The sequence below is a fragment of the Pelobates fuscus genome, chromosome 5 (genome assembly GCF_036172605.1).
Source record: "Pelobates fuscus isolate aPelFus1 chromosome 5, aPelFus1.pri, whole genome shotgun sequence".
NCBI classification, from domain to species: Eukaryota; Metazoa; Chordata; class Amphibia; order Anura; family Pelobatidae; genus Pelobates; species Pelobates fuscus.
The window spans coordinates 163898054-163923739 of NC_086321.1; the positions used below are offsets into that span (position 1 = coordinate 163898054).

The following is a 25686-nucleotide window of genomic DNA, read 5'->3' on the forward strand; positions in this document are numbered from 1 at the left end:
TTCTTTGAAGCCTTCTGCTTCCCGCCCTCCGGGCGGTCTTCGAGGGGGGGATAATGTCAGTATCCCCCCCCGCGGTCTCCCCTTCCCCTACCTGTTGGCGAGCGGCGTCCTCACAGCCTCTGACGGCGCTCGCATCCTCCTTCTCGTCTCCCAGCGGAAGAATGTATAACGCTGCACGCTGGGAGACCGCGCATTCATGTAAACGCCGGGGTCAGCCACGTGACCCAGTGTTAAAGTCACAGCACTACATTCACAGTGGGAGGTATAGATATCTCCCATGTGTGATTGTTAATTCTGATTGGAAATTATCCAATCAGAATTAAACACAGGATTTATATACTTACCTTTCCTGTCTCTCAGTGCCCTGTTGTGGTCTTTGCTTGCTAGTATTGCTACTGAAACTTGTGCTTCTGGTTACGTACTCTCTGGCTTGTTTATCTGACTTTGTGACTTTGTGCCACAATAATAATGCGAACAGGCACGCAGGACCGAAGTTGTAAATAAAAAGGAAAATGTACACTGGGACGCTTCAATCCTTCATCAATAATCATTATGCTCTTATAAACAGATGATATAAGCACTTTAAAATGACGTCTTTTCCCCAAGGAATTGCAATTATCTCAAGTCAAGCCCTAACTATGTGCAATTAAGCGAAGCATTGTAGACCCATCCATAACACGCTACTGTCATGCATCAGGGGATGGTTGTGGTCACTAGAGCAGTAGGCAGGTCAACTGCCAAACCCGGTCCAGCACCTCGACATGCACCAGACAGCTCCTCACATCCTATCCAGTGGTAGGCATCTCTCTGCCGGTGACCGGTGGCCTCAGTTCATCATGAAGCCAGGGGGTCGGTGAGTTCCCTTGAGTATGGAGTAAGGAGTATAGAAAAGAGACTGCGTGAGGTTGCAGGGCAGGGTCTATACAATTTTGTTCAAAGGAGATAAGAGCTGAGCTATGTGGGTGAGAAACCTTTTAAGTTGTTCATACTTAAACCTATGCATGAATGTCCCTGTGGTGTCCCTTCCCTTTAGTAATGTGGTGGACCTGAACCTGGACCTGTGTGTGTTGAAAGAAGCATGCATAGGGTCTGCTCCCCAAGCCCGGTGGGAAGTCGGGTTATTGGTGAGGGGGTACAGGGGTGATGGGAAAGATGAAAGGCCCAATTTTGGGGCCACCTGTGCAAAATCTAAAGAGTGACCTTAACACATGGCTGTTGAACCACTAACACCCTACACTCTCCATGTGTCATCCAGATTAGAGCTTGCAAGGAGCCATCTGTTTGTCATTACTCGATGTCTTTCCAGAATTTGGTAACCCCACCCTTGGCCCATTCTAGTAATCTTTGCATGTGGGTGGAGTAATAATATAGGAGAAAGTGAGGCACTGCCAGCTCCCCCTCCGCCTTTGGTTTAGTCAGAATCTGGTATCGTATTTGGGGTTTCTGGGAGCCACAGATATATTTTATCAGCAGCAACCTTAGGGATGTTAAGTATGTAGCCGGAATCTTGATAACGATCATCTGGAACAGGTAGAGGATGTGCGGCTGCATGTTCATCTTAGTCACCACGATGCGTCCCAGCCAAGATATGTGTAGCATCCAATCTGCCAAATTTTTACATATCGTAGACAGCATCGGGGTGAAGCAGTAATACAATTCTATTCCGGCTTCTTTTGAATGTAATGTATAATTGTTGTTTTAACATCACTATAAATAAGGTATATATACGGGTGTTCTCTTTATAGAAATCATTCTAACTTAAAGTGGATATGGTATATGCACACTCCATGTATTTCTGGCAGTCAGGGGACAGGTGAAGTGGAACACCAGGTATCTTCACACTCTTTCGTCCTCCAGAACTGTTTCACATTATTCATGTTTCCAGCAGGTAGTCTTATCATGCTGCACTGCTGACTATGCATTTTCCGGTTTAGACTCTGACGGTGGTGGGACACGAACAGGTAGAGTAAGTTAATTAATCATTATAGTATATAAATGCTATATTGGTCTGGTTTATTTTATCTTAAGAAAGAATTGTGAACAGTTCTGAAATGTTGATGCTACACCAATAAATGTGCTAATTGTTTTCACTAAACAAGACCTGCGAGTGCCCACTTTTCTTTGCTGAAATATTTGGATATATTGGCTCCAGTGTAGTGCACCAAGGCATTACATCATTCTGTTTGGAAAAGCAATTGGAAAATAGTGAGTGCCCCCATCCCTGTATTGTGAGTGTGTGTATATGTATATATACATATGTTATTTTTTTTATTTTTCTTACTCCCTGAAGTAAATACAGAGTCTCTCTCTATCTATCTATCTATCTGTCTGTCTTTGTTATCTCTCACCTGTTATGCTGCTTGCAGGAAATTTTGTTTTTTCTTACTCCCTGAAGTGAATACAGACTCCTGCAAACAGCTTGACAGGTGAGAGATAACAAAGGAACCACACCTAACTTTGCTTTTAAAAAAATGGTCTTTAACCCCTTAAGGACACATGACATGTGTGACATGTCATGATTCCCTTTTATTCCAGAAGTTTGGTCCTTAAGGGGTTAAAAGCTTTGCTGCTTGCTGAGAGGATACAGATTTCTATTGAAGGTAATTTTTTCATATATATATATATATATATATATATATATATATATATATATATATATATATATATATTATTTTTTTTCCCATTCCAAGTTTATATAGATATGTTGGGGATCTGCCTGACAATCCAGGCATGACTTGGATTGGTGGGATTGACTGCAGGGGGGCTACCTCATTTGTTTGGCAGTCACTCTTATTCTTATTTGATCCCATTCTCATAGAAAGAAGAAGCATGTGTGGCAGTCCACCAATCCAGTGCATTGAATCCACTGGTATGTGTAGAGACAAATTTGATGCATGCAGCGTCCAGCATACTATCCTACATGCTGATTCTAGACTTCAAATTGATTACAAATTTTAGTAATTTCCAACTTGGAGTACCAAGTGGTTGTCTCTGTCAGTCACATAGTCAAGGAAATGGAAAAATTTAAACAAATCTACAGGAGCAGCATCAATGCACCAATATAACTTTAAGATTAAATGGTTTTGATACTTAGACACCCCTTTAAAAGGGTTTATGATTTTTACACATGGATTTGAAATCTATAATTCTGTTGCAAATAAAATGTTAATTTAATTTTAGTTTTTTTCTTTTTTCCTAGCCTATACAGCTTTCACTTGCATTATTGAAAAGGCTTCTTTAGAAGACTAGACACATTCTTATCTTTCTATTCATCTGAACTAGAAAGTAAAATAATGCTAAATGGAAAGGTGGCAATTGTGACAGGATCTACAAATGGGTAAGACCGACACTGTTATGTGTAACATCACACACTATATATTGTGCCAATGTATTAATTGTCACATCTTACTATAGCTTCAGTATGTGTTATTGGTTTGGTTATATACAATCACAACATAAACTATCTATATGTGGGGGGGAGGCTGAGCATGGCAGACATGCTGACCGTTCATAAATCTTGAGAACTCCACAAAATACAGCTTGATAATGGCTCTTATTGTTGGTTCAAATGCAAAAGTTGGCCTGCTGAAGTATGCCAGAGATGGCAACTGACTTCTCCACGACCTACCGATATTGGAAGCCTCTGATGGTGGATATACCTGTGACCTACAAGGGGCCTAGTCACAGTTAACACAGCAGTCTCTCTCTAGCAGCCAGCCTGTCGCCAATAAAATTTTGGGTGCCGGTTGCAGACCCTCACTTCGAGACCGGCAACCTTCTATCCTGGAGAAACTGGATGTCCTGTTTGCCATCTTCTGGTCCACACTTGTTTGTCAACTGGCTACTGCTGAGAAAGTGCCCTTGGCACTTCCCATGCAGCATATCCCTCTGCAACCTGCGCCTTCTGCCCGGAGCAGAGGAACTCATGAGAGGTCATCCATCCAGCACCAAACCAAGTGGATGGAGCGTCAGATGCCACAGACTCTCCTGCAGAGTAATACAAGGAGTAAACACCCAAGCACGCTATGCCATGGGGAGCAGTGGCGTACATACCGGGGTCGCAGGGGTCCACCAGGGCCCCAGGTATGTACCCACAGGGCCAGCCTCTTCTGCTGGGGGGCCCAGGAGCCGGCCACCTCAGGGCCCCCCAAGGCTGGCCCTGCTGTCACCCTCGCGCACCGCACTGAAACCGGAGCCGGAAGATGACGTCATATTCCAGCTCCGGCATCAGTACGCGGTGCGCGAGGGAGCTGAAGAGGGAGCACTCAGGGGACAGTGCTCCCTCGCACGCTCGCCCGCCCGCCGGGTGACAGAAGGGCCAGCAACACCACTGGACCCCAGGGAATCCCCCCAGCTCTCCCACAGGTAAGGAGGCTGGGGGGATTAAATTTAAAACAAAAAAAAACGTGTTAGTGTGTGTGTGTTAGTGTTAGTGTGTGTTAGTGTGTGTGTGTGTTTGTTAGTGTGTGTTTGTTAGTGTTAGTGTGTGTTTGTTAGTGAGTGTGTTAGTTTGTGTTAGTGTGTTAGTTTGTGTTAGTGTGTTAGTTTTAGTGTGTGTGTTAGAGTGTGTGTTAGTTTTAGTGTTTTAGTTTTAGTGTGTATGTGTTAGTTTGTGTGTTAGTGTGTGTGTGTTAGTGTTAGTGAGTGTGTTAGTGTTAGAGTGTGTGTGTGTGTCTTAAGCACTTACCTTTCTCCAGCACCGGACTCCCTTGGCGCTGGGGATCTCTCCGTCCCGATCCGCCTCTCAGCTCCGAATGCACATGCGTGGCAAGAGCCACGCGCGCATTCAAACCGTCCATAGGAAAGCATTACTCAATGCTTTCCTATGGACGTTCAGCATCTTCTCACTGTGATTTTCACAGTGAGAATCGCAGAAAATCCTCTAGCGGCTGTCAATGAGACAGCCACTAGAGGCTGGATTAACCCTCAGTGAAACATAGCAGTTTCTCTGAAACTGCTATGTTTTCAGCTGCAGGGTTAAAACTAGAGAGACCTGGCACCCAGACCACTTCATTGAGCTGATTTGATCTGGGTGTCTGTAGTGGTCCTTTAAGTGTATGTGTTTATGCATGCACTGGCGTACATACCGCGGTCGCACGGGTCGCAGCCCTGCGACCAGGTGCCCGCCGCCATGTGTTGCGGCCCCAGCCCGCGCAGATTAAGTGCGGGGGGGCCCACGGATCAGTTTTCGCACCGGGGCCCCATGGGTTGTGTGTACGCCACTGATGGGGAGCCTTATCTCTGTGCAGGACATATGCAGGTGCTGCACTCATTGGAATCAACATTCTAGCTACCTGTGTGCTCTCTGCACTGCTGGGGATAATACCCTGAATGTGAACCATTGACTAGCTGAACTGTGCTAAGTGTTTGATCGGCATCAGTTGATTGGAGATAGTTTATTGAACCCCTTAAGGATGCTGGATGGACATTTTCCGTCATTGCAGTTCTCCCCCTAAGGTCGCAGAATGGAAAATTCCAATACTAAAATTGCCACAATCATGGGGTTAATGTTCCTGTAGTGTGCCTCTGTGTCTGAGGCACACTACAGCAAGCAGTTTCACTTTCACATTTCGTGTGTATGCTCTGATCTGGAGTCAGAGCGATTACACATGCTGCAGTTAAACCCAACCTGTTTGCCTGCAGCTCCATGTGAGCTGATCAGCTTCTCAGTGTGGGGAAAAACGTGTCAGGTTAAAATTCAACCCTCAGTCACCCCTTCCCAGTAAAATGTAACCCCATCCCTGCTCTATTGATTTCTGTCTGCAGTGATCAAAATACAGATAACAGTATTTCACTGTGATCTGGATTTTTTTTGGTTAAATATTTATTTAGCTAGGGTGGGTAGAAGTTAGTGGGGCAATTTGAGATTTACTGTTCGGCTAGTGAGGGGTTAATAGTAAAAAACAAACAAAAAAAACCCCTCTTTTTAAAAGTGAAAGAACATGCATATAACCGATGAGGGAGATCACAGGGCTGGCAGTGCTTTGCTTTCCCTGTGATCTCCCTCATCGGTCAAATTGATGGCAGACAGCGGGGAATAAACAGAGAGGACCTGGAAGCTCAGCCTGCAGGTCCTCCTCTCGAGAGCACAGAGCGTTGTCGTAGTTACCACGGAAACGCTATGGTTCTCGCGAGAGTGAACTCTAGCCTTAGGAGCTGCAGGCTAGAGTTCACTCCACATTAAGACCACCAGGGATAACAAGAAATATTCCCACTCCCCCAGCATAGGTAAGAAGGGAAGGGAAATATAAAAAATACTTATTTTAATTTTCTTTAAAAAAAAGTATCTATTTATCTACCCGCCCCAATATACACACACACACACACACCCTCCATAAATATACACAGACTGTCCCCAATACACACGCACACACACACTGCCCCCCATACACACACTACAATCCTACTGCCCCAATACATATACTGCACCCCTCGCGCTCACACACACTACTGTCCCTATTCCATGGGAGGGCACCATGGCACTCCTGGCACCATAACTACTACATAGAAATGTAGTGGGTATTGTGCCTGGATTGTTTCTTTAGTCTACCAGTGCCCCTCCCGAGATTAGGTTCTGGATCCGCCCCTGGCTCAGACGACATAGCTGAGCAAGATAGGAACTATTATAGAGCCGTGGCACATATAAGGTTTGCAAAATATACAGTCCAAACTCACTATGTGTGTCAAAAAGGCAGAAAAGTTTAACTCATTGTACAACAAAAATTAGGAATTGTAAAAAAAAAAAAAAAATGCTTATTACCACTACACTTGGTACAAGCTAGTGGAAAAATTACTTCTAATAATGCTAAAGTTCAAAATATGTCTTTTGAAATACCCTAGCATGTCTTCTATAAGAAATGGTATGCCTTTATGGGGTAGTTGGAATAATCAACCTACTAATAAAAAAGTGGGTTATGGACACAGCATATAAATTCAAAGTTTGAAAAAAAAAACTTAAATGGGCGTGTCTCTAATGTTCCCCTTCAACGCTCACCAATACCTGGCAAAGGTACATATGAGGGTATTGCTGTACTCAGACAACATAGCTGAGCAGCATATGAATATTATAAATCTGTAGCACACATGAGATTTGCAAAATATACAGTACAAAAAAGGCAGAAAAAAAAAGCTTTATTACCACTACACTTGATACAAACTAGCGGAAAAATGATCTGACGCGAAGATTCAAAATATGCCTTTTAAAATACCCTTGGGTGTCTTCTTTAAGAAATAGTATGCCTTTTTGGGATAGTTGGAACAAGCAGCCTGCTAAAATATTTCAAAATAGAATACAGAACCATCAAAACCATATATGAAAATTCACACTTATAAATATGAAATTGACCTGTCTTTTACAGCACTGTAACTTTACAAAATAGTGTCTAGGGCATACACTGGCATATAGTGATGTCGCGAACATAAAATTTTCGGTTCGCGAACCGCGAACGCGAACTTCCGCAAATGTTCGCGAACCGGGTGAACCGCCATAGACTTCAATAGGCAGGCAAATTTTAAAACCCACAGGGACTCTTTCTGGCCACAATAGTGATTGAAGGGGTGGGGGGGAGGAAACCTACTCTCCTTCCCCCCCGGCCCCCACCCCTAGGCGGCAGGTGAGGGCCATAAAGATAATGAGGGGGGACCTACTGGCCCCCACCACTGTGCGGCAGGTGGGGGCCCTAAAAATAACAATAAGGGCCCCCCCTACAGTCCCCCCGGCCCCCTAGTCAGCCCTCCCCCCAAAAAAAATTTATCCCCCTACCTAACCCCCTCACCCTAAAAATAATGAGTGGGGGACCTTTAACTAAAAACCTGTAAAACAAAAAAATTAGATAAAAACAACTTACCATTCGATGTTTTCTTTCTTCTAAAATCTTCTTTTTTCAGCCCCAAAAAAGGCCAAATAAAAAAAACATAATAACCAACGCAATTAAAAAAAAAAAAAAACGAGCGCAAAAAAAAATAATCCATCTTCACACATGGAGGGCTCCGTGCAGACTGAGCTCTGCAGGGCGGGGGAAGGCTTATAAAGCCTTGCAACGCCCTGCAATTAGGCTAAGAACACTCTGATTGGCTGGTTTAAGCCAATCAGAGTGCTCTTTGTCATTTTACACAGCATGGGAAAATTCCAAAGAACTTTCCCACGCTGTGTAAAATGACACAGAGCACTGTGATTGGATGGACTTACCTGTCAGTTTCTTCATTTACCTGTCAGAGCACTCTGATTGAATGGCTTAAACCCACCAATCAGAGTGCTTTGAGCCTAATTGCAGGGCGGGGCAAGGCTTTATAAGGCTCTGCACGGAGCCCTCCATGGGTGAAAATGGATTTTATTTTTTATAATTGCGTCGGTTATTATGTTTTTTTATTTGGCCTTTTTTGGGGCTGAAAAAAGAAGATTTTAGAAGAAAGAAAACATCGAATGGTAAGTTGTTTTTATCTAATTTTTTTTTTTTACAGGTTTTAAGTTATAGGTCCCCCCCTCATTATTTTTAGGGTGAGGGTGGGGGGGTAGGTAGGGGGATATTTTTTTTGGGGGGGAGGGGTGACTAGGGTCCCCCCCTTTGTATTTAGGGCCCCCACCCACCGCTCAGGGGTGGGGGCCGGGGGGGGACAGTAGGTCCCCCCTTATTGTCATTTTTAGGGGCCCCACTCGCCGCTCAGGGGTGGGGGCCGGGGGGGAGGACATTAGGTCCCCCCTATTGGTATTTAGGGCCCCCACCAGCCGCTCAGGGGGAAAAGTGTAAAAATAACCTTAGGTAAATTGCTTGTGATGTCTACTTTTATATAAATATATACTTTTTTTTTGTTTTTTGTTTATGTTTTTCTGATTGGTATTAAGCTTTCAAGACAAACATACCAACTTATAAAATTGTTTCACTTTGAAATTTTATTTTAGACCTTGTAGTTTGTGACCTGTAACTTTCAAAATAAACTAAAAATCCTACACATATTATGTAGTCTGTAAATCAAGACACATAAATAAATTGATTTTGAATTACTTTACCGAAGCTGGACATATTCTGCTTATGTTGTTATTGCCAAAACGTTGGAAATATGCATTATTTTATTTTTATTTTTTATATAAATGAGAATTTATACATTTATGTCACATCAAATTAAAGCCCTCTTTGTCGTCTAAAATACGGTATATAATATGTGTTGGAACAATAAGTGAGAGGGGCAAATTACAGTTGAACACAAACAGCAAAAAATGAGAAAATTGCTTTTGTCCTTAAGGGTAAGACAAGCTTCTAAAGCTGTGTCCTTAAGGGGTTAAGGACCAAACTTCTAGAATAAAAGGGAATCATGACCAGTCACACGTCATGTGTCCTTAAGGGGTTAACGTGTCTGCTTGGTATTATGTCGCCTCACTTTTATTCTCTAGGGACATTGTCACGACTACCACTTACCAATGCTTTGCTTATAAAATAAATATCTCTTGTATGTGTTCATTTTACACTAGAATATTACTCACTGATTAACACCATGCTATTTGCCCTCCGTTACTCTACTTTATAAGCAATATGTGTTTTTTCTCTTGTGCTGTTTGATACATTTAATAAAGAATTCTCTCTCATTCTACTTCTGACCTTACACATATTTGCCTGCTTTCTGTTATAAATATAAATAGTGCAGTACTTCTGACAGGTCAAACTAATTTTTGTTATGAATGTTACCGTACCTATTCACGCCAGCATTTCTGTACAAGCTTGCTTGTTAAACTATGCAAGAATAAAGAATGTAAAAAAAAAAATGTTATGTATCTCTCATAATCATGTTCTTTAAACATGTTAGACAGAGGTACTGTCACTGCCGTAGAACAGAGAAGCTCAGGTTTTAAACCCAGTTAGACCACCTTACCAGTAAGTATCCTAGGGCAAGACACCTAATGATTATGTATCCTCCTATCTCAAATCCTCATAGATTGTAAGCTCTTGGAGCATAGCCTTTAAATATCCCTCTTCTTGAACTGTAAAGAGCTGTGTAATCTGATGCTGTTATATAAATAAACCTCTATTTCAATGAGACAAACTTACCTCAGTTCCTCATTATTGTTTGTTCTTTTTTGTTTTGTTTTTAACATGAACACAAATTTTCTTTGTTACATAATCTTATTTCAAGGATTGGCTTTGCTATAGCACGCCGCCTGGCACAAGATGGTGGCCATGTACTTGTGTCTAGCCGCAAGCAAAAGAATGTGGATGCAGCTGTAGAGCAACTGAAAAAGGAGGGACTGAGTGTTTCAGGAATTGTGTGTCATGTAGGGAAAGAAGAAGACCGGAAGAGACTTGTCACAAAGGTGAGAAGAATACAATAGTTCTACATTAATTTCTTCCCAGTATCCATTTACCTTGAGCACATGCATCCACCAGATCACCACATCACTTTTAACTTTAGTTCTCTATATTTTCACACACCTTCAATTGCATACTTTATATGACTTAATAAACCTGCTGCTTCACTATTCGCAGTTAAGGTTAAGTTCTGTCTTTCATGTTTAATATAGGCCTCCATTTCATTTTATAAAAAAAAACTGATATTTTTATGACCTTTTGACTGTAATGCTAGCTGAACCCGATTAACAGTTTGGCTGCTCAAGAAAAATCTCTTAAATTTGGTTCGGAACACAGTTTTAACACAGAACTAGCCCATATGTGCATAACATTAAACTTGCTGTGACCACTCAATATAATACAAATAACCAAATCATATCAAACATACAGGAACTTATAATAACATATTTATAAAGTGGTGGAGAAGACAACATAACCTGTCTCTCTTGCCTGTAGAATTTATAATAAGCTTTCTAAATATGCAAACTAACAAGTCTTGCTATTCAGATAGTGCATATAGTTGTTCTGTGCAGTGCCACCTGTTGGTATCAATATATTTGTCACCCAGGGCCGGTGCAAGGATTTTTGCCAACCTAGGCAAACAAATGTGCTGCCCACCATGTGACATCACAATGCCCTACCCATATGATCTGCCATATTCTGCACACAGTGTCTTTGTTTTTTTTTCTGAAAAGGCAGTGTGTTTACATTAAAAGCATGTGGGTACTGGCTATAGACTCCATAGCCACTACATTAAGTTGTAGTGGTTCTGCTGACTATAGTGTCCTCTAATATAAGGTAAATTAGAGATTAGTGCACTAATAATATACTGGATTGCTACTTATCACCAGATGAGGACAAGAGGATGATGGCCTCAGGTGGCAGTCTGGATCCACTGGTCTGGTGTTAAAGCACTCTCTGGAGGCAGTGCTCACAAACATCAACGAACAGGAAGCCGCTCCATTTTGTTTTGGAGCCCCTTACACAGCTCAAGGTCTGGGCCCTCAGGACCTGACCGTGAGTATGCCTACAAGGCCCGCCCATAAGCCTTATGCCTACAAGGCCCACACATGTGCTTGCTCACAGTGTGTGGAGTGTATGTGTGTAGGGGATGTAATGTCTTTTTTTTTTCCTTATGGAATGTAGTGTATAGGGATGCAGTGTGTGTGTGTGTAAGGGAGGCATGGTGTCTTTCTGTGTGAGTGTGTAGGATGCATTGTATGTGTAAGGATGCATTGTGGATGTGTGTAGTGTGAAAGAGAGGGTTTGTGGGGTAGGATAGGGGCTGAGAGGGAAGCAGCTCTTTATTTTTATTACATTTTTTTGTTTAAAACATTTTTGTATATTGTTTTTCTTTAAGTTTTATGTCTTACACCCCCTTTAGTGTATCTCTTACAATCCCCTTCTGTTTATCTTATCGCCCCCCTTTGTATGTCTCCTACATCCTCCCAACACTGAGCACTAAGGGACAGGGGAGAGACACTAAGGAGCTGGGAAGAGTAAGACACAAAGGGGCTTGGGGAAGTAAGACAAGCAAAGGGGTTGGGAGGATGTGGGAGACATACAGAAAGGGGGGAGGATAAGAGACACAGAAGGGGATTGTAAAAGTCCCTTAGTACTCTCAGCTTCTGTCCCTTAGTGCTCTCCCCTCCCCTCCTGTCCCTTAGTGCTCTCCCCTCCCCTCCCATCCCTTAGTGCTCTCCCCTCCCATCCCTTAGTGCTCTCCCCTCCCCTCCCCTCCTGTCCCTTAGTGATCTCCTGTCCCTTAGTGCTCTCCCCCCCTGTCCCTTAGTGATCTCCTGTCCCTTAGTGCTCTCCCTTCCCCTCCTGTCCCTTAGTGATCTCCTGTCCCTTAGTGCTCTCCCCTCCTGTCCCTTAGTGATCTCCTGTCCCTTAGTGCTCTCCCTTCCCCTCCTGTCCCTTAGTGATCTCCTTTCCCTTAGTGCTCTCCCCTCCCCTCCTGCCTCTTAGTGATCTCCTGTCCCTTAGTGCTCTCCCCTCCCCTCCTGTCCCTTAGTGCCCTCCCCTCCCCTCCCAGCCTATCCCTTAGTGATCTCCTGTCCCTTAGTGATCTCCCCTCCCCTCCTTTAGTGATCTCCCCCCCTCCTGTCCTTTAGTGATCTCCTGTCCCTTAGTGATCTCCCCTCCCCTCCTGTCCTTTAGTGATCTCTCCTCCCCTCCTGAGAGAGCACTTCCTTTCAGTTCGGCTGGGTACAGCGAACCGACTCTCCTGTACCGCGGTCTGTGCTGCCCAGCCATGCTACAATGAGCTTTGAGCTTCCTTCTTGCTGGGTCATTTGAATCTTGCGCCCCCCCCTGGCCGATGCGCACTAGGTGACTGCCTAAGTCGCCTATAGGACGCATCGACCCTGTTGCCACCAACAGATGGCATTGTACAGATTCCACAGCTAATTCGACCTAGCTGGTAGAAAGCATCAGCAGAACAGGAGAGCACACAAAAACCATTTAGCAATACATTTGCTATAATGGGCACAAAGTGACTAAGAATAAACTGAGGACCTACATAAAGTGTCCATATTCAACCCCCAGTGAAAATGACTACTATCATACTCTTATAAACACTCCTTGTTCATGTGAGTTTACATTCTTGCTGATTAGTTGGGTGTGTGTGAGAAATAAAGGTACAAACTGTACCTAAGGATAAAATAAACATATATGAACAACAAATAGACTTGTGAAACCATTTACAATGATCCTGCATGCGTCTACTTGTTCCACTGTATTCTTTTAGCTGCATCAGGTCTGTTGGTGAAAGAAGTACATAGTCCATCGTATAGTCAGAGATGTCATTCTCATATTTTTTTTTTTCTGTGATATCCAACCTATTTCATGTGCTACCTGGTTTTTGGTGTCTTTTCTAAATATTGAAAAAGAGAAAGGAGTTGGAGGTAGCAGTATAGTATGGTAAAGTAATAGGGGAATATTGATGGCAAAAATAATGAATACAATAAAACCTTACGTTTCATTTATGAATTTTTTAAGAAGTCCCATAAATAGGGTATATATATATATATATATATATATATATATACTAAATACACACACACACACATATTTTATTGTATTCATTATTTTTGCCATCAATATTCCCCTATTACTTTACCATACAGTACTGCTACCTCCAACTCCTTTTTCTCTTTTTCAGTTTATACAAATTTAGGGGTTACCCCCATATGGAGGTACTAGTCCACAAAGGCTCCAATTTTCTTCTCCTTTTTCCTTTCTTTTTCTATTATTGAAACTTTTCTAAGTATTGTTCCCATTTGGATGCATCTATAAAAATTCTGCTCACAAATATTTACTCGCCATTGCCTCAATTCCAAATTTATAGAGATTTGAATGAGGAGTGCTTGCATACTCTGTGTGGGAGGGGCTCTCCATACTCTGGCTATAAGTGAAATAATTTTTACATGAATGTGGAACTTTTTTTTTTTATATATCAGTTTTGGGTAGGGGTGATAATGGGACATGATCACCATTGTGGCCCATTTTTCCCATGGCATCTCCACTCCAACATTTGTTGGAGGAATTCATATTTTTGATAGATTTGGAAACCCTATACCATTGATATCGGAGCTTCCTTATAATAAAATGTTGTGTTGCTTCTATAGTCTATAAAGGTATTTTTCCATTGATCATCATCTAGGTAGCATCCCAATTCTTCCTGCCGTGCCTTTAAAAAAATATTCTTCTTAACTGAGGCATGTGCAAATAAAATATTGTATAGTATGGACAGGACTTTCCTAAGGGCGTAGTTAAGGAGCATATATTTTTCTGATTGTGTAAGAGCTGCTGATAATTGTGTGGAGATTTTGGCTTTAGACAAAAATGATTTCAATTTAAATGGGGAAAATACTGCCTTGCTGGGTAGGTCAAATTTAGCCTGAATTTTGTGGGTAGAAAGTTTTGTTGCCTTGGCAGAGCTGGCGTAGATGTGCACATCCTTTTCAGGACCCACACAGTATAGTCAAAATAAGTTGAGACTATGCAATGTTGTCTCTAGTAGAGTTGAGTGGACACCTGGATGTTCGGGTTTGGCTGAACTTCGAAAAAAAATTCCGGGTTTGGGATCGAACTTGACCCCAAACTTGAACCCGAACCCCATTGAAGTCAATGGGGACCCAAACTTTTGGGCACAAAAATGCCTCTAAAAAAAGTCTTGGAAATGGCTAGAGGGCTGCAAAAGGAAGTAAAATGGGGGTACGAGTAGGACAAGTGCCCTGAAAAAAAATGTGGATAGGGAAATTACTTAAAATAACATAAAATACAGCTGCACCATAAAATAGCATTAGATGGAATCTTTGATTTTAGCTTTGGAAGAACATAAATCAAAATCTAAAGCATGACTGTCAGGAGGATCACCAGAATTATCAATTTAAGAGATGGTTGGAGTGCAGGGTATTCTTTCATTGTTCAAACTGAGCTCAACTCCTGATGCATGGAGAAAAGGCCTTCACAAGCCTCTGCTATTGTGTACATAGTTTATACTAAGTGATCCATAGGTGGAGGAGGAGGTAGCCAACACTGTTTTTTATTTGTGTGTTTTTTTTTGTTTTGTTTTTTATTATTGGGGTAGTCCACAAAATATTGGGACATATAAAAAAAGAAAACAAAGAATAAGTGCACTTGAGTATAACACTGGCTGGGTGAGGCCGGTATAAATGTCTATTCTGCAAAAGGTGCAGACAAGTCTGGTGGGATCCATGCCTGGTTCATTTTAATAAACGTGAGCTTGTCCACGTTGGCTGTGGACAGGCGGCTGCGCTTGTCTGTGATAATGCCCCCTGCCGTGCTAAACACACGTTCAGACAATACACTGGCTGCGGGCCAGCACTTCCAAGGCATAAAAGGCAAGCTCAGGCCATGTGCCCAATTTGGAGACCCAGAAGTTGAATGGGGCAGACCCATCAGTAGGTACGTGTAGGCATGTGCACACATACTGTTGCACCATGTTGCTGAAATGCTGCCTCCTGCTAAGACATTCCATATCAGATGGTGGTGCTGGTTTTTGTGGCATGCTGACAAAGCTTTTCCAGATTTCGGGCATTCTAACCCTTCCTTCTGAGGTGCTGGCTGTACCCCAGCTGCATTGGCGACCTCTTTCTCCTCCTCCTGCCTTCGCCTTGTGCTTCCACTGAGCCCCCGGTGTCAGTTGGGAATGCCCTCAGCAGCGAGTCTACCAGCTTGCGCTTGTAGTCGCGCATCTTCCGATCATGATCCAGTGAGGGAATTAAGGACGGCACGTTGTCCTTATAACAAGGATCCAGCAGGGTGGTCACCCAGTAATCAGAACAAGTTAGAATGTGGGCAACTCGGCAGTCATTGCACAGGCACTGCAGCATGTAGTCGCTCATGTGTGCCAGGCTGCCCAGAGGCAAGGACAAGCTGTCCTCTGTGGGAGGTGTATCGTCTGTGTCCTCCGTATCCCCCCAGCCTCACTCCAGTGATGCCCACAAGCTGTGTTGGGTGCCACCCTGCTGTGAACACGGTTCCTCCTCCTCCTCCTCCTCCAGAACTGTGCCCTGGCTGGACAATTGTGTACCTGCCTATGCTGGTGCAGGAACCCACCCTCCAAGCCACTTGTGAATGACTGGCCTGATAACCGTGGAAATGACCCCTCTTCCTCCTCTTCTTCCATCGTCGCCCAAAGTGTTTTTTCAAAGAGACATAGAAGCGGGATAGTAAGGCTGAGAACGGCATCATCAGCACTGGCCATGTTGGTGGAGTACTCAAAACAGTGCAAATTGGCACACAGGTCTCACATGGAGGCCCACTTATTGGTGGTGCAGTGGTGCTGTTCCACAGAGCGACTGACCCATGCGTGCTGCATCTGGAACTCCACTATTGCCTGCTGCTGCTTGCACAGTCTCTCCAGCATGTGCAAGGTGAAGCTCCACCTTGTGGGCACATCGCATATGAGGCGGTGAGCAGGAAGGCCGAAGTTACGCTGCAGTGCAGACAGACGGGCAGCAGCACGGTGAAAATGCCGAAAGCTCACACAGAAGGTCTGCACTTTCTGCAGCAGCTCTGATATATCTCGGTAGTTTTTCAGGAATTTCTGCACCACCAAATTCAGTACATGCGCCCGGCAAGGAATGTGCATCAAACCGGCTAGGCCCAGAGCTGCTACAAGATTTCACCCATTATCGCACCTCACCAGGCCGGGCTTAAGGCTCCGTGGCAACAACCACTCATCGATCTGTCCCATGCCCGTCCACAGCTCCTGTCGTTTCCCCCTAGCTGTGCTGAAGTTGATGGTGAAGGTGTTACGCTGCCTGGATGAGGTGGTGGTAGAGGAGGAGGAAGCGGAGTAGGAGGAGGAGGCGGCAACAGGAGGCAAAGAGAAATGCCCTGCAATCCTCGTTGCCGAAGGACATGCACCCTGCTCCCTCTTATGCTGTGCTGGTGCCTCTGTGCGACCACCGCCTCTTCCGCCAAATTGCACACGTCACTCGCATGACCTTCATTCCATGTGGGGTCTAGGACCTCATCAACCTCTACATCATCTTCCATCCACTCCTCAACCCTGCCCCCCTTGCCGGTCTGCACACTGCCGAAAGCCACAGTAGTTGGCACCTGTGTCTTTTCATCATCAGAGATTTGCTGCGGTGGTACTCGCACATAAGTGGTTGTGAATCAGTGCACTCAATTCCTCCCACTTCTGGGGCAGGGCTAAGTGGATGGCCCACATAAACCCCGCCAGCAGAGTCATCAAAAAGCATAAGAGACTGCTTGGCTGATTTGCAGGGGGGTGAGGTGAAAGACAGATGGCCATGGGCTGCAAGTGCCAACTCTGAACTTTCAGCAGGGGACCGTGTGGGAGACAATGTGCAGGAACTGGAGGCACTGTCAGCCATCCAGTCTACTATCACCGGTACTTGTTCTGGCCTCACCATTTGTAGAGCAGTATTCGGGCCTACCAAATAACGCTGAAGGTTCTGTCGCGTGCTCGCACCTGAGGAAGGTGTTTCACTTGTGCGTGTAGCTGGCACAGATCGACCACGTCCTCTCCTTGCAACAGGAGCTCCACCAACATCAGCAGCACCACGACCAGGGCCATGTCCCTTATTTGACGCTCTCCTCATTCTTTGCGTTCACCCACTAAACTAACATGTTTTATGTCAGGCGACAATGTAACCGCCAATAGCCAACAATTATTTTTATTTTTTTTAGTTTTATTGGACTGCAAGAAAAGCACTGCAGGCTGCAAATGTACTATTTAGCACCAAAAAAAAAATAGAATTTTTGAAAGTGCGATGTTACCACAGTATTTGACGGTTCTATTTGACTCTCAGATATGAGGTGCACGCCCCAAATTTTTCAAAGTCCGATGTAAGCACAATATTTGCCGGTTCTATTTGACTCTCCTATATGAAGTGCACCACAGGCCGCAAATGTACTATTTAGCACCAAAAAGTTCGATTTTTTTTTTTGATTTTTTTTTAAAACCAACAATGTAACAGTAGTATTTAAGGGTATAAAATGCCTAGATGTTGCCCACTGAGCTACCAGAAAAGGATTAAAGTAATGTGCCCGGCACTCATGCAGTTGCAAGTGCGCTGCATTCTCTGTGGCACTGGACTCAGGGGAGGGTACACAAATGCAGTATTATAGCAGGTTCAACACCAGAATTCTTTCCTAATCTGTCCCTGAAAGCGGCAGCATCCTCTCCCGACACTAATAAGAGCTCATGTGCGTGCGGTGCTATGCTACTCCAGCTTATATATAGAGGCTGGATCACATACTGCACTGGCCAATTACAGCCATGCCATTAGTAGGCATGACTGTGATGGCTTCTAAGGGCCATTAAATCGCCGAACACCGAACTCCAACCCGAACATACAGTAATATGTCCAGGGTCCAAATAACTTAATGTTCGGTACGAACCCGAACTTTATAGTCCAGGTTTGCTCAACTATAGTCTCTAGCATGAATTGTATGAACATGCTGTGTGCTGTTCCAAGTCTGTATCTTCAGAACTGTAGTAGGGAGCATGTCAGACTCTTGGACACACATGTTTGGGTATAAAAATCAAAAACCATGCTTATATGCCCAGGGTAATTCTATTTATATCCACTGAGTGGGTTCTAGAGTTGTGTTGTAGTTCACCAATGCAGTCAGTATGGCTGCTTTCTGAGAAAATGTATGGGGTGATAAATATAAAAAATAATTATAAAAATTATAAATATATATATTTTTTTTATATCAAAAATGTATCCCATTGTACAGCGCTACGGAATCTGTTGGCGCTATATAAATAATAATATATGGAAGGCAGGGCCTGAAGTTGTGGAAGGGGCTTGAGTCCCCTTCTTAAGGAGCTCCAGCCCTTCACCTGCTACCGGCTCAGGTCTTGAGATTTGCATAACCGTACTTACGGTCTGTGCAAATCTCCTCTGCTACAGGCTGCTCTCCGAGGAATCACTTACCTGATCCTGTTGCTCCGTGTCAGCTTGCTAGTTTCCCTGTTGCCCAGGCGTTCCAGCATTCTGCTTTCCCAGTAAGCGTTCGGCGGCTGTTTCCGTTTTGCATCAAAACCGTCACGGCTGCCGTCGGGCGGCTGTCGCGGTCGATCCGCGTCATCCTGGGATACCACTATTCCGAGTACGGAAACTCACCGTTACGTCACATAGTTTAAAAATGTTGGCGGGAATTCTTGCTTGTACGCTGGGCAATTCGTTTCTATGCCGGATTTCGTTTTAATCATATCATATTATTCGAACTTATATTCCGTTTACATTAATTTGTGCTCATATGTTAAAATACTATTTTTCTATTTCTTTTACAATACATTTGGAAATTCATGTTGCACTCTAACTGGGTTATGTCGGCCCCTTGTGGGCAATCGTTATTACTACATATCATTACATATCGTACAATTGTAATCACTTTGTGTTACAGGTTTTATAGGTTAAATCAGATTATAATTACTAGCCTTTACACCGGCATTCTGCCAAATAGTCTGTGTTCTAAGCACCACAAGCAATTAAGATAGTTTTTTTTTTATTCATTTTTTTATGTGATACAGTGAATTTAAAAAAAAAAAAAAAAAAAAAAAAAACCTAAGTTTAGAATTCCAGTTTTTCTTATTTAAATAGCTACTGCAGATTTTTTCATAGCCGTTATTCTTACGTTTTATTTCTACATTTATAGGCTAGTCCAACCAAGCAATTTTGTGTTTTGGTTCAAGGTTCCAATTTAGGATTGTGCTACCTGGTAGGTATCTTGGGTAAAGGAGGGATTTTAGGTACATAGCAATAATTATTTAATAGTTATTAAATTTAAATTTATTTATAAACTCACTATTTTGTAGGACCTACAGTTTCCCTGTATTACCTTACCCGACCAATACGCGTCTCAACAGGTACGTCCCTTTGCTTCGATTCAACACGTTTCCCTTCCCCGTCTATATCATAGGCTAGTTATACACTGGCACTGAAGCATAGGAGCCTCTAGGTACATTCTTCTTGGCCTTCTACGCCTTACGCTAGTGGTCCCGCGAGGCCAACACCCATCCTCAAACGGAGGTACGACATCCCCTCGGGCCAAATCATAGTTAGCCGCCTCGCACGGTTGCATAGAGAGAGCCTCACCTGTCACTCCCATTCTGTCTTTTTCTGGTTATTGTCACAGAGGGGCCAACTTCCCGCCATAATGTCAATGGCCTCATACTCCAATCGGGCCAAATCATAGATAGAGCCTCTCACAGCCGCTTGGCAACTAGTAGGGCCTCACCTGTCACCTATCGTCTTAATTGTTTCGCCACTTGGCACTAGTTAAAAAACAGCCAGTGAAAAGATTTTACACTAGGTAAAACTTCTACAATTTATTTTTTAGCATGTCACAACTACCAGAAGACGGGGAAGACTTGTCTATCCCTAGCACACCTGCTAGATCGGTCACTCCATCTCAAGGAGGCGACATTGCAAGTCCTGCATCGCTACGCTCCTGGACGATTCCTCGGATCACTGCCGAATTGAGGAGAAGGAACATACCATATCCAGCTATGGCCAGGAAAGCCGAATTATATAGACTTTTAAACACGTAAACCGATAATGCGGGGGCTGGTGAGGGGTCTAGTAGCGGTCAGCCTTCTGACCTGCATACAATATTATCCTCGGTCTTGACCTCTTTAGGTCGTATTACTGACAAACTGGATAAAATGGACACAGAGAGCCGACAGCAGTCGCAAACGGCTCTAGGAAATAGTGACACGGCAGTTGTCCCCAGCACTTCTACTGGTAATACTCCGGCTGGTATAAAAAATCTGCATGTTATTAACCCAGCACATATGGTGCCTGCTAACTTGAGAAAGGACATATTGGAGGGGAAAGAGGTGAATTTGGTATCACTTCTCATTGCCTCCCAAGATGTCCTGGAAAATAAAACGTATGCTTACGGTGACATATCAGTGGTTCTTAAGTCTAGGGACCCCAGACTAAACCGTAAGCTGTCTATTCCAGAATTTGTTCTGGCTTTTGGAACCTACAGGGATGTTGTTTGCTCAGTGCATCCCCATAGGAGGGAGGAACTGGATCTGTACCTACACAAGCTGGTGGATTTGGGGCATAAGTACGGTGGTACGGCATTCTATGACTACCACCGTGCTTTCGCCGCAAAGGTGTCGGCGGCTCTGTCCCAGTTTAGCTTTCAAGTTGACTGGAGTATGCTGGATACGGAGCTTTTTTGTCGCACTTTGCGGGCCTCAAGACACCAGCTTGTGCCATTTGTGCCTCTAACTCACACACGGCAAATGTATGCCCCAATACCCCAGAGGTAAATAATTTCTACCTCCCTCCCAATGTGGCACCGACTGGGAGACCAGCCAAGGTCCTTAAAGACAAATTGGGCCGCGATATAATCTTTTTGGGGAAGTCGCAAATTTGCAATAATTTCAATACAGTGCTTCATGTGTGTTCCTTATGTTTCCGGGCCCACTCTAAAGCAATGTGCCCAAATAAACTATATCCCAAACAGTATTTATCGTCTGTTGATGTCTCACTACTGAGAAAGTTATTACGTGATCATCCATCCCAACACTTAGTGGAATTTTTGGTGTCAGGTTTCACGGCGGGTTTTCACACGGTTATCATCCACATGCCTACTGGGGTATTGGAATGCAAGAACTTGCAATCAGCCATGGCAGATCCTGACGCTATTGACCTACTGATACAGAAAGAGGTTGACCAAGGGTTTGTAATTGGGCCCTTTGATACTCCACCTTTTTCGGTATGGAGAACCAACCCCATAGGTCTGGTCACTGGTAAGTCCTCAAACAAGCAAAGGTTAATTCTTGACCTCTCTGCTCCCCATGCATCGGCCACACCTAGTCTAAACTCACTTATTCCGTCTGAAGAGTTTTCACTGCAATACGCTACTATAGACAATGCCATCACGGCCATCCTCTCAGCCGGTATAGGCGCTTGGCTTAGTAAGACTGATATAGTGAACGCTTTTAAACTGCTCCCAATACATCCATCCCTGTGGCATCTACATGGTGTTAAATGGCGAGAGCTATATTATTTTTTCACGCGTCTCACCTTCGGTTCTAAGAGCAGCCCACATATTTTCGATATGTTTGCTGAGTCGTTGTGTTGGATATTACTTAACACCTGTAGATGCCCCACTATTATTCACTATCTGGATGACTTTCTCTCCATAGAAAGCAACCTCTTACCTCCCAGTAGTCTTCAGGCTACAACACGCCTTTTTACCCAGCTAGGAGTCCCGATTTCACCGACTAAGACAGAAGGTCCCGACACGATCATAAATTTCCTGGGGGTGGTGCTGGATTCAGTAAACATGCAGGCTAGCCTCCCCAGTGAAGAGATTGATCGCATACTGACCGCCATTGACTTTTACTTAGCCGAACAGTCCTGCAGCAAAAAAGAATTGCAATCCCTGTTAGGTTCTCTTAATTTTGCAATGAAAATTATTCCTCAAGGACGGGCTTTTATATCCCGGCTACTCAGTCTGTTCCCTAGGTTTCAGACCGACTCCTCCCGTATAAGGTTAGATGTGCATGCCACTGCTGATTTACGCATGTGGAGGGAGTTTTTATGAAACTGGAATGGGAAAAGCTTGTTCATACCAGTGTTATCGGATGAATCTGTCTCTATTTGGACAGATGCTGCGGCCACTTCCGGTTCCGCCGCAATTTTCGGCAATGAATGGATGTGGGGCAACTGGCCAAAGGAAATTGCGGAGATACCAGAGTTCAAGGAAACGTCTGCTTTGTTTGAACTGTATCCCATTGTTGCAGCAGCAGTAAAATGGGGAGCTATCTAGTCAGGGAAGTCGGTGCGGTGCTTCTCGGACAACATGGCAACATGCCATATTGTTAACAAGGGACGTTCCGCTTCACTGACCATCATGCGGTTCGTTAGGAATCTCACATGGCAAGCAGCGAAATACAGTTTTTTCCTGAATTGCGTACATGTCCCTGGGATTCTAAATGTTGCCGGTGACCATTTATCCCGATCTCGTTTTCAGGAGTTCCGGGCGGCCCTACCCACAGCGGCCTTAACACCCACTCCCGTACCACAGTGGCAGGAGATGATATTGGACTAAACAGATTACTCGCTCATGGATATCATCTCTCACAATTAGGACTGTCTGTAAATACTAAAAAAGTTTATGACAGGGCTTTTCTGTTGTTTAATAAATTTGTGATGGAACACAAACTTGCTGACAAATTTGCTATGAGTACCATGATTGCGTTTATTTCTTTTTGCCACCTTCACTTAAAACTATCCTTTAACACTATTAAACTATACATCACGGGTATTCAACACCACATCCTCACTACATGGCCGGATAAACAACGATTCCTCTCCTCTTACCAAGTAAAGTCTATTCTGAAAGGTATCAAGGACTCCACCCCGGCACCAACACCTTCAAGATTACCCATAGATGACATTCTTTTCCAGTCACTATCAAATCTGTTAGATACTTCACCGTTTGAGACTCGCACAAATCAGGTCATCAAAACCGCCATATACTTGGCATTCTATGGGTTCCTTCGGCCAAAGGAATTTACCACTACTAATTACAACACCCCAAACTTCATCACAAGAGCTGACCTAGTCAGAACACACGACCACTATACACTGCTCCTACACCATACGAAAACTAGTATGAAGGGACAGACGGTCACCATACCCTACTACCCTACTGACAACAAATGGTGTCCCGTGGTAGTCTTCGACCAGTATCTTTTATCCATACCAATGACACCACATCAACCACTACTAGCCTTGTACGGTAAAACACTCACCATTAGTAAGTTCATGCTTTACGTAAGAATGTTGTTAATACGGTTGGGGCTAAAACCGTCTAAATATTCTGGTCATTCATTTCGCATAGGAGCCGCGACTACCGCTTCAAAAAGGAATATCCCTGCACATATCATTAAGGTCATGGGCCGCTGGAAGTCCACAGCTTATACACGATACATTCCCCAGCCAGTGCAGGAAGTACGTTTAGCATTTAAGAACATGATTGTGTGATAATCTTATATGTGTTGTAGGCTGAATAAACTGGTTTCATCTTTTTGCCCTCTTTTATTTCAGGCCTACTACATCGTCAGTTACGGCACACCACAACTGACTTTTCATATCTTATTGTTTTAAGTTACTAACTCTACGGCTTTATGCCTTGACCACAAATGGAAGGCAGGGCCTGAAGTTGTGGGAGGGGCTTGAGTCCCCTTCTTAAGGAGCTCCAGCCCAAGGTCATGGGCCGCTGGAAGTCCACAGCTTATACACGATACATTCCCCAGCCAGTGCAGGAAGTACGTTTAGCATTTAAGAACATGATTGTGTGATAATCTTATATGTGTTGTAGGCTGAATAAACTGGTTTCATCTTTTTGCCCTCTTTTATTTCAGGCCTACTACATCGTCAGTTACGGCACACCACAACTGACTTTTCATATCTTATTGTTTTAAGTTACTAACTCTACGGCTTTATGCCTTGACCACAAATGGAAGGCAGGGCCTGAAGTTGTGGGAGGGGCTTGAGTCCCCTTCTTAAGGAGCTCCAGCCCTTCACCTGCTACCGGCTCAGGTCTTGAGATTTGCCCCACCCACCTCTCCTCCTTTTAAACAATTCTTGAGGTAGGCCCTCTTTTATTTCAGGCCTACTACATCGTCAGTTACGGCACACCACAACTGACTTTTCATATCTTATTGTTTTAAGTTACTAACTCTACGGCTTTATGCCTTGACCACAAATTGTCACTATTTCCCTTTATTTAAAGCTCAGAGCTACCCACTATTTTAGCTCTTATAGACCCTGGAGTACATTTTATTAGATAATTTGTATTTCACACATTAATCACAAACTAATTATAAAAATATATTTTTTGTGATAATAAAGTGTAACGTGTCTCTATAATCTGTTAATATTTAGGTATAACATATGTATATAATATGACAAAATGTTGACACAATTTCAGATAGCAATAGCAACATTTATATCCACATAGATGCAATTTCAATAAGATTTACGACAGGACACCTTCTTTGAAATCAGCTATGCAATTCCTTAACACAGAAAACAGCATCTCAAAGCACACCTTACAGCAATAAAATTGCTGTTAGTTTGACTCTCACTGCTGGCTAAAATTCTCACAGGAAAAATACCTTTTAATATGCAATATTTCTCATACCAGATCAGTTAATCATTCCTTCTCCTCCAATAAGAATAATTCTAACCAGATTTTACGTTTGCAGAATTTCCTAATTAAAGATGACTATCCCTAAATCCAGCTAAGTCAATATCTCTGGGTAATAGCTAATATGCTAAACTTGACCAATTACTAGTAAATATATTATTTATTCCTTCTGCAGTAAGGAACTTGTTTAACTATATATTTCATTAGCTAACTGATTTCTGTTGAAAATTGTTGAACTCTGAAAAGCCTTTAGCCAGGTATATTTCTGCTTTTAGTAAAAATTAAATAAAACCAGCATAATTACCATTTTTTTTCCAATTCTTTATTTAGCAAGTCATGCATATCAAGTAATCATAACAATAAGCAGGGTAGGTGCATATTCACTTGTACAAGTAATCGTAATACAGTATGCATACAGGCCAAGTGTTGTCGTACAAATTACACTGTACTGGTAAGGGCTAATAGTTCTGAGCTTCAGACATGTGCTCCAGTTTGTTTAAGTAGAGTGAACGAGTTGGTCTATGTGACACATTTCCTTTGTGCTTGGGAGTGTGGCAGTTGCGTGAGTTTGAAGGTTAATGAGCGCTCATACCTCAGGGTCTAATGGAGTGCGAGTAAGGATTAGTTCTACTGTTTGTACACTTGTGCCTTT

The 25686-nt window shown here is 43.4% G+C and overlaps 1 protein-coding gene across 2 annotated transcripts in view; it reads left to right on the plus strand.

The window, feature by feature from the left end:
- The first annotated feature begins 1917 nt into the window (after positions 1-1917).
- LOC134611079 (dehydrogenase/reductase SDR family member 4-like) overlaps positions 1918-25686 on the plus strand; it is a 157113-nt gene continuing 133344 nt past the window's right edge. The window contains exons 1-3 of one of the 2 annotated variants that reach the window (XM_063454625.1): positions 1918-1966; positions 3200-3337; positions 10126-10303. In XM_063454625.1, coding sequence (XP_063310695.1) covers positions 3294-3337; positions 10126-10303 — 222 coding nt within the window. In that variant the 5' untranslated portion in view covers positions 1918-1966; positions 3200-3293. The remainder of the gene's footprint in view (positions 1967-3199; positions 3338-10125; positions 10304-25686) is intronic. The other variant, XM_063454623.1, reaches the window with a different exon arrangement.